At 39.5% G+C, this 12481-nt stretch overlaps 1 protein-coding gene across 40 annotated transcripts in view; it reads left to right on the top strand.

The window, feature by feature from the left end:
- The window catches only part of PRRC2C (proline rich coiled-coil 2C), an 83637-nt gene that overhangs the window by 43275 nt on the left and 27881 nt on the right, over positions 1-12481 (top strand). For 34 of the 40 annotated variants that reach the window (XM_083743708.1, XM_083743704.1, XM_083743685.1 and 31 more), the window contains 2 exons: positions 5984-6235; positions 9522-9611. In XM_083743708.1, the coding sequence (XP_083599834.1) occupies positions 5984-6235; positions 9522-9611 (342 nt within the window). The remainder of the gene's footprint in view (positions 1-5983; positions 6236-9521; positions 9612-12481) is intronic. The other 6 variants (XM_083743709.1, XM_083743705.1, XM_083743707.1 and 3 more) reach the window with 1 other exon arrangement.

The following is a 12481-nucleotide window of genomic DNA, read 5'->3' as shown; positions in this document are numbered from 1 at the left end:
TCCAAAATTTATCTTTTCTTATATTTTCATTTATCTTCATATTCCTTTTAACTAACTTATTGGTGCCATATTGTTGATAATCTTCCATCTTTCTTAACATTCATACAATTTACAATATTTTTGTAAATAGTCCTTAAATTTCTTCCAGTCCTCCTCCACAGCCTCTTCTCCCAAGTCTCGGATTCTGCCAGTCATTTCTGCTAGCTCCATATAGTCTATCAGTTGCATCTGCCATTCTTCCAGTGTGGGCAAATCTTGGGTTTTCCAGTGCTTAGCGACAAGTATCCTTGCTGCTGTTGTTGCATACATAAAAAATGTTCGGTCCTTCTTTAACACCCTCTGGCTGACAATGCCCAAAAGAAAGGCCTCTGGTTTCTTAGGGAAGGTATACTTAAATACCTTTTTCAACTTGTTATATATCATTTCCCAGAAAGCCTTAACTCTAGGGCAGGTCCACCAGAGGTGAAAGAACGTTCCTTCAGTTTCTTTACATTTCCAACATTTATTATCAGACAAATGGTATATTTTTGCAAGCTTGACTGGGGTCATGTACCACCTATATATCATTTTCATAATATTTTCTTTCAAGGCATTACATGCCGTGAATTTCAAACCGGTGGTCCATAACCTTTCCCAGTCAGCAAACATGATATTATACCCTATGTCCTGTGCCCATTTTATCATAGCCGATTTGACCGTTTCATCTTGTGTGTTCCATTTTAGCAGCAAATTATACATTCTTGAAAGTACCTTAGTCTTAGGTTCTAACAATTCCGTTTCTAACTTTGATTTTTCCACCTGGAATCCTACCTTTTTATCCAACTTAAAAACTTCTTTGATTTGAGCATAATGTAACCAATCTCGCACTTTATCTTTCAATTTCTCCAAACTCTGCAACCTCCAATTATCTCCATCTTTTTCTATTATTTCCCAATATTTCGGCCATTTGGCCTCCATATTGAGTCTTTTCCGGGCCTTAGCTTCCATTGGTGATAACCACCTTGGGGTCTTATTTTCCAATAAGTCTTTATATTTTATCCAGACATTGAACACTGCTTTCCTGACAATATGGTTCTTGAAAACCTTATGAATTTTAACCTTGTCATACCACAAATATGCATGCCATCCAAAAACGTTGTTAAATCCTTCCAAATCTAAAACATCAGTGTTTTCAAGAAGCAGCCAATCTTTCAACCAGCAGAAAGCTGCTGATTCATAGTACAGTTTTAAGTCTGGCAGGGCAAAGCCCCCCCTTTCTTTAGCATCAGTTAGTATCTTAAACTTAATTCTGGGCTTTTTGCCCTGCCAGACAAATTTGGAGATATCTCTTTGCCACCTCCCAAAACACTCCATTTTATCCACAATCTGTAAGGTCTGGAACAAAAACAGCATCTTTGGCAATACATTCATCTTTATAGCAGCAATTCGTCCTGACAAGGAAAGTTTCAATCTTGACCAAACTTCTAAATCCCTTTTAATTTCAGACCAACACTTTTCATAGTTATCCTTAAATAGACTCATATTCTTCGCTGTTATGTTTACCTCTAGGTATCTTACTTTTTTAACCACATTTAACTCTGTCTCTTTCTGAAACCTTTCTGATTCTAAAGGTGTCAATTTTTTTTCCAAAACCTTGGTTTTCTGCTTGTTAAGTTTAAATCCCGCCACCCGACCAAACTCCTGAATCAATTGTAATACCCTTTTCGTACTAGACTCTGGCTCCTGTAGGGTCAAAACTAGGTCATCTGCAAATGCTTTAAGTTTATACTGTTTCGCTCCGACCTGAATACCTTCCACCAACCGGTCTCCTCTAATCATATTCAAGAGCACCTCCAGGACCGAAATAAATAGCAAAGGGGAGATAGGGCAACCTTGTCGTGTTCCTTTTTCAATTTTGAACTCTTCCATCACCACATTGTTCACTATCAATTTAGCCTTTTGTTCCGAATAAATTGCCTCTATCCCATTCTCAAACCCCCGTCCCACTCCCATCCCTTCCAAATTTTCCTTCATAAACTTCCATGAGATGTTATCAAAGGCCTTCTCCGCATCTATAAATATTAACACTGCTTTTGTATTGATATTTGTTTGCAAAAGCTCCAAAATGTCAATAATATCCCTTGTATTAGCAAACAAATGTCTACCTGGGAGAAAGCCTGCCTGGTCCTTATCAATTACTTCATTTAAAACTTTTTTAAATCTGCTTGCTAAAATGTCTGCAAATATTTTGTAGTCCACATTTAGGAGGGAGATGGGGCGGTAATTCTTAAGTTGTGTCTTTTCAGTTTCTAGTTTAGGTATCAATGTGATGAAAGCTTCTTTCCACGACTCCGGTGCCTTCTTCCCCTCCATAATTTCATTGCAAACCTCCATTAATGGATGTATCAAATAGTCTTTCAATGTCTTATAATATTTGGAGGTAAGCCCATCTGGCCCTGGAGATTTGCCCAGTTGCATGTTCTGAATGGCTTCTTCAATCTCTTGTTGTGTTATTTTATAATTCAGGATTGTTCTGTTTTCCTGAGACAGCCTTGGTAGACCATTCTTTATCAAAAATTGTTCTATCTCCACCTCGTTTTGAGGCCCTTGTGTATATAGTTGTTTAAAGTATCTCTGGAAACACTTTCTGATCTCCACTGGGTTCTGAATATTTCTTCCTTCAATCTCTAAATTTGTGACCGTGTTCAATTTTTGTCTCTTTTTCAGCTGCCATGCTAACAGCTTTCCACATTTATTTGCCGATTCAAAAGATCTTTGTTTCATTAGCTTAACTTTCCATTCCACTTCCTGATTTATCAATTTAGAATATTGTGCTTGGTAGAGTTTAATTTCTCTTAAAATCTCCTTTGACTTTGGTCTCGATCTTAACTTCTTCTCACATTCTTTAATTTTCTCCAGGATCTTATCTTTTTTCTCATTCTGTGCTCTTTTCTTTATGGTGTTCTGTTGTATCAGAAACCCCCTCATAACCGCTTTACTTGCGTCCCAGACGGTTCTTTTTTCCACCGTAGTGTTCAAATTTATCTCAAAATAGTCCTTCAAAGCTTTTTGGGCCTTTTTGATAATCTCCTGATCTCTAAACAAATTGTAATTCATCTTCCATCTGAAGGAGCCGGTTGGAGTTAGTCTCATATCCATCTTTACAGCATTATGGTCGGAGCAGGTCTTTGGGCAGATTTCCACTTTTTTTGTCTTAGGTGCCAGACCTCTAGTTATCCATATTTGGTCGATTCTTGTCCATGTCAGTTGGGCTTCAGAAAAAAATGTTCCTTCTCTTCCCAGGGGGTTCTTTGTTCTCCAAATGTCGATCAAGTCCATGTTGTCAGTCAGTTCAAAAAATGTTTTAGGTAGTCTGCCATCTTTTGTCACATTTTGGCTATCCATGTTGGTTGATGCCACCCCATTCATGTCTCCCATCATAATGATGTTGTCATAGTTCAAGTAGTCCAGCATTGTCTCATGCAGCTTCTTGTAAAATTCCGATTTCCCCTCATTTGGTGCATAAATTCCTAATATCAAAAACTTTTCTCCTTGGTTTTGTATCTCAATTGCTAAAATTCTTCCTTGTTCATCTTTAAATAAAAATTTTTGTGACAGGCTCTCCTTTGCATATATCACCACTCCTCTTTTCTTGACTCGGTCCGAAGAGATAAATTCTTGGCCTAATCTTTTATTTATTAACACTTTTCTGTGGAGCCTAGTCACATATGTTTCTTGCAAGCAAATAATGTCCAATTGTTCTTTTTTCAATATGTGAAATATTCTTCTCCTTTTTTCCGGAGAATTGGCGCCATTAATGTTCCAACTCAGAAGTTGCAGAGACATCCTGGACAAATCTGTTATTCCTCTTGTGGTGGTATCTTTTTCTCCTGGTCTTCAGACCCCAAAGGTGTAGGTGCAGGCGAGGGTCCAGGCCCTGAAGGTCTTTCGATCCCTTTCTGAAGGTCCTCTCCATAGGTACTCAGAAATTTTACTTTATCCTCGGCTGTTTTGATTTTCACTTTCTTCCCTCTGAATGTGAAAGACAATCCTTGGCGAAATTCCCACCTATACGATTGAGTTGCTCCTCAACAGTTTTGCTAGTTCAGTATAGGTGGATCTAAGGTCCAAAAGTTGTTTTGGGATGTCTTTGTAAATCTCTGCTCTTCTGTCCAAAATTTCAAGTGACTTTTCGTAGTGTAGGCCTAGTATTTTATCCCTTTCCTCCTTAGATCTCAAAGTAATCAAGCAGTCTCTGGGCCTGTCTTTCCTTGTTAGTTTTCCAAGTCTAAAAGCAGTCACAATTTTAAAGTCCTTTTCTTCCTCCAAAGGCCAAAACTTGGAAAATTCCTTTGTCAGAAACTCAATTAAGTTCCCTTGTTCAAGTTCTGGTATAGACCTCAATCTCAAATTATTTTCCCGAGCCCATAGTTCAATCATAGACAGATAGGCCTGTTGTTCTCCAACCTGCTTGTGCAATGGTTTTACCTCCTGCTTCAGTTCTTCAGTTTTTTGATTAGCTTCCTCTGCCAATTTCCGATTTTCTGCGGTGGCTTCAAATAATTTGCCAATTGATTGTGCATTCAAAGTAACTTGTTCAGTTAATTTATTAACACTGGCTGTATTTTGATCAATTTTTGCCGTTTGCTCATCTGCTTTTTTGTCTAGAGCTTCCAGTTTTTCAAATATTTTATCTAATACTGAAGCAGATCCTCCTGCTGCCATATCCTCCAACAAAGGTTGCTCAGTTCCTTCTTCCACTTCCAAAACAGCAGGGACAGATGATCTACGCGGCTGTGAAGTTAAAGTCAGAGTTGTTTGTTTTGTTTTGGCTTTAGCCGCTCTTGTAGGTCTCCCAGTGCCACTCATTCCAGTTCTGTCTACTGGTCAAGGTCAGACTGAGTATGTTCCCATGGGAAACCACCAGCCCAGAGGGCAAACAGCCAAATAGAAGGAAAGGAAAAAGAAAGCAAAGTCACATGCAATTGTAAATCCAAAATCCTCTAGAGGGAGCCCAATTATGTTTTGAGGGAGGAAATCAAATTATTAAAGTCAATTATTTAAGACTCCAAACTTTTCCAAATTCCAATGCTTCTAAAACAATGTCCATATAGCCTTTAGTTTCCGAAGAACCTTCAGTTTCCCTGTAGTTAGCAGAGTTGGTCTTGAAAACATAACAATGTCTCAGCAAGTGCCAGAAAAAATGATTCAATATAACTGTTCCAATAGCACTCAGCTTGTAGCAGCACAAAGCAACAAAGTGTCAAAATTTGCAATCTGACAGTTCTGTTAAATAGGCAGTCCGACTGCCTGGGTTTCTCTGTAGATTTGTAATCCCGGCAGAAAAGGTAAAGCACAGTTCATATTAAGAAGTAAATCACTTAAAGAGTTAAGTCCTAAGTCTCCTTAAACACAGCTCCAATAGATGTACAGATTGATTGCCTTTTAGCGCCTCTTCAAAGGCTCCAAACATCAAAGTCCTTTGCTTTGAATTATGTGAAGCATCTTGAAAGAGGCAGTGGTGCATCCCTTTTAAAACCTTCCTGGATCCAGAGGTTTTAGAAACTACCACCCAGTCTCTTAATATTCCGTTCATGGCAAGGTGACTTAAGAGAGTCACCTTGCCATGCTGACCAGCCAGCTGCAGTTTGACTAGAGGAAGCAGTTATATAGATCTAATTGTGTCTGGTTTCAGGCCCAGTTGTAGTTGTAACTAAAGTTTATACTTTAGTTTTAACTGTATTTTCTCATGTTTGTGTTTGCCGCCCATTGCTGCCTTGGGAGGAAGCAATGCTATTTTTCTAGAAAAAGAGGTGCCGGAGCTCACCATGAACACTTCCCCTGTTCTCTTTTAATGGTAATGGTGCTCACCTGAGATGTGCCAGAACTATGTTCTGGCAAGTTCTGGCTGGAAAAAAAGCCGAGGGAGGAAGGATGGAATATAGGTTATATAATAACAAACATAATAAACGAAGAGGCAGTAATCTTTTAATACATTGCATAGCTTTCAGATTTGAGTCCAGTAGAAAACAAAGAGTACAAGCCTGGTCCCATTGGGAAAGAACGGTCATTAAAGAACAAGAAAGTAAAAGAGGCTCAGCAAGGGGACCCTGAGGGGCAAGAGAAGTCAAGCCCTACTGCGGTCAGAAGTCCAGACCCTGTTACTTCTAAGGAAGGCAAAGCAGCTGCTGAACTTGGTACTGAAATAGGAACAATGATATCCGTGACTGCTTCAGAGTTTGGAGCAACCCAAAAGGTAAGAATCAAATGGAATGTCCACTTAAGTTAACTAATCAGTGCTGAATGGGTGGAATTTAGATATACCTGAGTGGAATATTTATAAATACGATAAATATTCATATATAGTGAATATTCATAAATATGAAGAAGCTGGCTTCAGTAGAACTCTTTCTGTGGCCTTCATCCTAGATGTTTGCGGTACCCATTTTTTAAAAATGGCTATGAGTAAGTGAAGGCATCCAAGCATTAAGTTCTTGCTCAGATATTGTGTCATGCAAGTTTTATGGAGATTTGCTTTAGTAGAAAAGTAACAACAGCTACAAGTCTCTGAGATAAGCTGAAACAGCTTAAAGCATTGTTTCCTCGTACTTCTCCTAGTTCCAGAATGAAGTAATAGGGTGGAAACATCAGCATAAGACAAAGAACCAGGTTGTGTTTTCTGCATTGCTTTTGCTCAGTTTCCTTTGTTTTTTATTTGAAGACCTTTCAAGAACTGTCCAAAATGTATGGTTTCATAGGCTCATGGGTTCTGGTACATACAAAAATGAAGCCAAACCATGGCTAAGCATGAATGATTGAACATGTGGGTACTTGGAGAGAAAAATGTGGCTGCTTTGCTCCTCCCATAGTCATGTTGCTGCCATGCTCCCCAAAGCTAAGCCATTCCATTCTTTCACCTAGCATTGCATCCAAACCTAATGACAGGGCCAAAGTTTCCCCACCTCTGCTCCATATGGGAGAAGTCCTCTTACAGTATTTTCTTCTCAGTTGATGCATGTGGAAATATTCTTTCAGGCAATGTCTTGCCATATAATCAAGTATTTGAGCATCAGTTAGTCATATAGTTAACGTTTCCTAAACCTATTCAACTGATCAAGGAAAACAGCCTGGAACTTCAAAGCATGTTCCATGTCATGTTGTTTTAAATATTTTAGTATTTTCCCAAATAGTCTTCTTCAGACTTCAGAAGAAGAAGAAGAAAAAATGGTTTTTAACAGCCACCTCTATCCACCCTTGGAAAGTCAATACACACTTGTATGTTTAAACAAAAGTATTAAAGGAGGCCATTTTAGATCCTATGGCTTCGGACAATTATTGTCCACTTTCACATTGGCTGTTTTGGGTCATGGTGTTGGAGTGGGATGTGGTATATCAACTCCAGGTAGCTTAGGAAGATGCTGATTATTTGGATCCCTCCCAGTTACTATTATTTGTTTGTTTATTAAATTTGTATACCACCATTCATGTGAAGATCCCAGTTCAGCTTCAGCCTGGATTTGGGACAGAAACAACCTTGATTGGCCTAGTGAATAGCTTAAGCCAAACAATGTTCTGGATTTCTCAAATTTTATGCTCTGTTTTAATGCTCAGCGATTTTTCAATATATTGGCCAAAACCTCTTTTGAAATCGCACCGCAATCACGATTTTGCCTTGGCAATACACAGCAATATATTGCTCCTCACACAAGGGAGAACAGGGCAGCCGATTTCAAGGGTCCGCCAATATCTCATGATGATCTCACCCTACCTGCGCGATCTCCATGGCTGCTCCTTCCCTCATCCCCACGCCTGATCTCCAATTTTAGACATTGTGATATATCAGTTTAGCTGCTGATATATCACGATGTTAAAAACCAGGTATCACTCAGCCCTAGTCTGTTTTTTTAGTATCCCTAAAATCCTTTGCTTATTAGGGACTACCCCACATTTTGTTCAGAACATTGCTTTGCAGAGGTAACTACCATAGAGTTATCAAAACTTTCAAAAGTAGGGGGTTCGTGACTTGGCTTTTGAAAAATAGGGGGCCCTCAGTAATTCGTAATTAAACATTTCCAGTTCCTCCTTGAGGAGCATTTTCAGAAGGTGGTTGAGGAGGACTTCCAGTTCTCCCCATGGTGCCTTGTGGGGTGCTTCAAGGGTCTGTCTTGTCCCCCATGCTTTTTACCATCTGCATAAAACTGCTGGAGGACATCAGCTGGATGTTTTGGCAGCAATGTCTAGCTTGCAGATGACACTCAAATCTACCCCTCCTTTTTGTCCTCTGATTTCAGGGGGGCTGTAGAGTTCCTAAACTGGTATCTAGATGCTGTCTTTGGACTGATGGGGGTAAACAAGCTGAAATTAAATTCAGATAAGATTGAAATCTATAGGTAGGGAGATCACATGCTCCTTACAACTGATCTTAGATGGAGTTGCCCTCCCACTAAAGAACCAAGTACACACTTTCTGAGTTCTTGTGTACTATACACTAACAGGCAAAGCACAGGTGATGGTGGCCAGGAGCTCATTTTATCAGCTTCAGCTGGTGTACCTATTAGAGAGGTCAAATGTGGCCACAGTTATTAATGCTCTAGTCACATCCAGGCTGGACTCCTTGTGGGGTTGCCTTTAAAGACAGTTTTAAAATTTCAGCTGGTTTAGCATGCAACTGTCAGTGTCTTGATGGGAGCTAGGTGGTCAAACCATGTGAAGCTTTGAAACTGCGCTTGGTTGCTAGTGTGTTTCTGAGCCTAATTTAAAGTGCTGGTGGTGACATTTAAAAGAACCATTGGCCCTCCAGCTATTGCTGGTCCACAATTGCATCATTGCTGGCCATTTGCCATCCATGTAGGGGCTGATGAGAGTTATAGTTCAGTAACAGCTGGAGGGTCAATGGTTGGATTTGAGGTTTTTGGTGTGTTTTTTTAAAGGCCTGCCTCCATACCAGTCTGCCCATACTTCCAGTGTTGGCAATGGAGGCCATCTTACCTGCCAACCTTCAAGAACAGTTAAATTAGCAGGCATTTTTTGTAAGACCTTTATGATTCTGAATTTCAGTACCAGTAGGGCTTTGTCCAGCCAGATCTCCTTAGGTCCTTAGGAAGGCATTAAGAGCTTGCCTGGTTTTGATGGTCTTCACTTGAATGTTGTTTTAATCCATTTGCTGTGCTGTCTTGCTGCTGATGCTTTAGGTTATAGCTATATTAGGGGGGCTGGATATGTACTTATTACTGCTGGTTTCATTAATGTTTGGGATTCTGAAAGTATTGCATTGTTCTTTTATTGTGGAAATTACCTTGAGAGAGTTTGCTGTTTAAGGTGGCCCATAACGTATCTTAAGTAAAAATAAGTGTATTCATGTACCTTTTTGTGGATTATGAAGTTATGTAAAATTATTTATGATGCTTTATTGTGATATGACAGTTTAGTTAATGAAGTTGTGAATGGAGAGATTATTTTAGCTTTTTCATCTCTTTAAAGCTCTCTTTTTACAGGGTATTATTATTGTATAGGTCAGCTTCTTCAACTTCTTTTCTTTACAGGAGTCTGTAACAGACTATACAGCACCTTCTTCTCACTCCAGTACAGTGGCCACAAGCAGTGCAAAGATGGAAGAGGCTTTAGTGACAAATGTAAGCTTATTAGTTACTTTAAGCATAGCTTTAAACATTTAAAACTAAATCTCTGCTATACAGATATTCTGTAATTTTTATTGTGCAGTAACAATGCAAAAATAATGTTAGAGACCTTGTAGATAAAAGTTAGTGGAACATGGGTGTTTCATCTTAATGGAATTTGGAGAAGTTTCAAGAATTGTGGAAAAATAGTGGTTTGAGCAATCAGTGCTAGCTAGGCTATAGGGTTACAGTGGTACCTCGGGCTTCAGGTTACAGACTCCACTAACCCAAAAATAGTACCTCAGGTTAAGCACTTTGCTTCAGGATGAGAACAGAAATCGTGCTCCGGCGGCACGGCAGCAGCAGGAGGCCCCATTAGCTAAAGTGGTGCTTCAGGTTAAGAACAGTTTCAGGTTAAGAACGAATTAAGTACTTAACCTGAGGTACCACTGTATTAGCATATTGTGTGTGCAGTACCACGTAGTAAGGAAATGCATATTGTTATGGCAATGAGATTTTCACAAAATAGTTAATTCTAGGTTCATTAAGGCTCTCACTACACATTCAGATGGATTACTTGGTGTCATCTCTCTTGGGCTTGTCTGATTTCAGAATATACAATACAGGTGAGGTTTGCATAAAATCACCCTCCACACTAAAAATAAACACACACCTCCCTTCCTGTAGAAAGCTGTGTGTTGAGAAGAAATCTAGCCTAGCTCTTTTTTCCAAAGTGCTACCTTCCCAGCTGTAGATGGGAGAGCATTCAGTCATGACATCTCCAATACGCCAGGAGGGATTTACTTACATAATCCTTTCCACTGCATCATCTACATGCAGGTTCCGTTCTCTAAAAACAATCCATTCCCAGGAAACGGTTTGTGATGTGAGCCTTCGCATAATGAGCTAATGATTTCCATTATTTCCTATGGGAACATTTCTAATCCGTGATTTATCCATTCTTCCTCCATGCTTTCTGCCTGAAACTGTTGCAGCCGGTCAGCAAAAGCCAAACAAAGGAAAAATTATTTCTTTGATCTCTCCTGCTCCCTGATTTGTCTGATCTCCCTCCCTCCATCACTTAATGGTTTCTGCCTGAAACTGCTGCAGCCAATCAGCAAAAGCCAAACAAAGGAAAAATTATTTCTTTGATCTCTCCTGCTCCCTGATTTGTCTGATCTCCCTCCATGCTTTGTGCCTGAAATGGCTGCTGCTGTCCAGCAAAACACAACCAAGTAAGGAAATGGGCAAACTTTGACTGTTTGGGTATCTGAATTAGCCATCCATGTACCAAGGTTTGGGCATAATTCTTTGTGTTCAGATAACTGAGATTTTGTGTAATGAGCATTCCAATAGCAGCACATACTTTAGTTTTACTAGAATTTATTTCTATATCAAAATTGCCAATCTGCTATATAACATGAAGTGAACATGTTGAAAAATATGACTCATCACACATGCCGGAAGAATTTTGTTAAGCGTAACTACATCTATATTGCGCAATCCTGAAGATCATATTTGCAATCGTAATATAGTAATAGGGTTTACTCAAGTAATTACTTTGTTGTCTTTCACACACACCCTTCCCACCGTAGCCTTGACATCGGCTTTTTGTGTTATGCTAGTAGGCATTACTCTGGACAAGTATGTAAGTGACAAAACAGACTTTTTGTGCAAGAATATCACTTGCAGAGTAAATTCATATGCCATGGAGCCAGTTGGAGCATCCATTTGTGATCACACACTTCTTCCTCTTCTCTACTCCCCCTCCCCCATGATTAGTCTGCTCCTTCGCCTTCTCTTTCACTGTTTGAGATTACTGTAACAGCTGACAGCTAAATTGGATAATTCAGGTTAGCAGTAACCATAGTGTGTCTGCAAAGTGGAGATTGGAGCCATGCTTTGAAGTGAGTCTAAGTCCCTGGTTTGGACTGATGGCCTGCCCATTTAAAACGTTGTGGGAAATTATTTTTCTCTCAAACTCTGAAAAGGATGGAGAAGGCATGCACAAGTTTGAGGGGTGAAAGCATGAGACCATGAAGTTGCTTCTGACTGCCAAATCATGGCTCTGTGAGATATCTCTCTTTAGCCACAGCTACAAGAGGGAAGGCAAGTTTCTGTTCATCTTATAAGGGCTTGAAAAAGCAAAAGCAACACACACAAAATTGAGAAGTGTGTGGGTGATGACCTCTAAATAACGTGGCATACAATGTGAATTGTAACCATTTTGTTTGTATGTTAGTCTCGTGTTTCTCGGCAAAGTGGTACAGGTCCTCTACAAATGGTTCTTCTGACTAGTATCTTATTTCCTACTGCAATATGTGGACACCTAAATATTCTGTGAATAACTCTGGAAACCATTTGTGGATGCCAAATAAGAGTGAAGCTACCTAGAATTTTAAGAGCAGAATAATGGCAGTGGTTATTGAATTTAAGTGCTTTTATCCAATGTACCTTTATTTTTATTTGGTAAGTCTGCAAAGGCTTTGGTTTTGCGTTCTTTGATTGATGGTAAACCTTGGCAAATGCTGTCTGGCAACAGAAAGTGTCCCCTTATGGAATCCTGGTGCTTATTATTTTGTTGCTTTGCGACTCCATCTCTGACGTAACCATGTTGCTTGTGTTTGAAGGAGAGCAGGATTTGAACGACTCTCCAAGAGAGTTTCCAGTTAGTGAATTGTTTCCTATTAAGTATACTTTATGGCGGTGCTTGTGGCTTTCTTTGTCATCCCTTTTGTTCATAAAGTTTTGAAATGTTTGAGGTTGATTATTATGTCCATGATGGAGTACCGTGTAATTCTTGGGTGCTGATGACTTTTGTGTACAGTATTTTTGGAGTTCGATTTACTCCTGGATGTGTGGTTTGAAAATTTCATCTACCTTCA

The sequence above is a fragment of the Podarcis gaigeae genome (assembly GCF_964106915.1).
Source record: "Podarcis gaigeae genome assembly, chromosome: 6".
Lineage (NCBI taxonomy): Eukaryota > Metazoa > Chordata > Lepidosauria > Squamata > Lacertidae > Podarcis > Podarcis gaigeae.
Note: the sequence above shows the minus strand (reverse complement) of the source record. Positions and strands in the feature narration are given on the sequence as shown.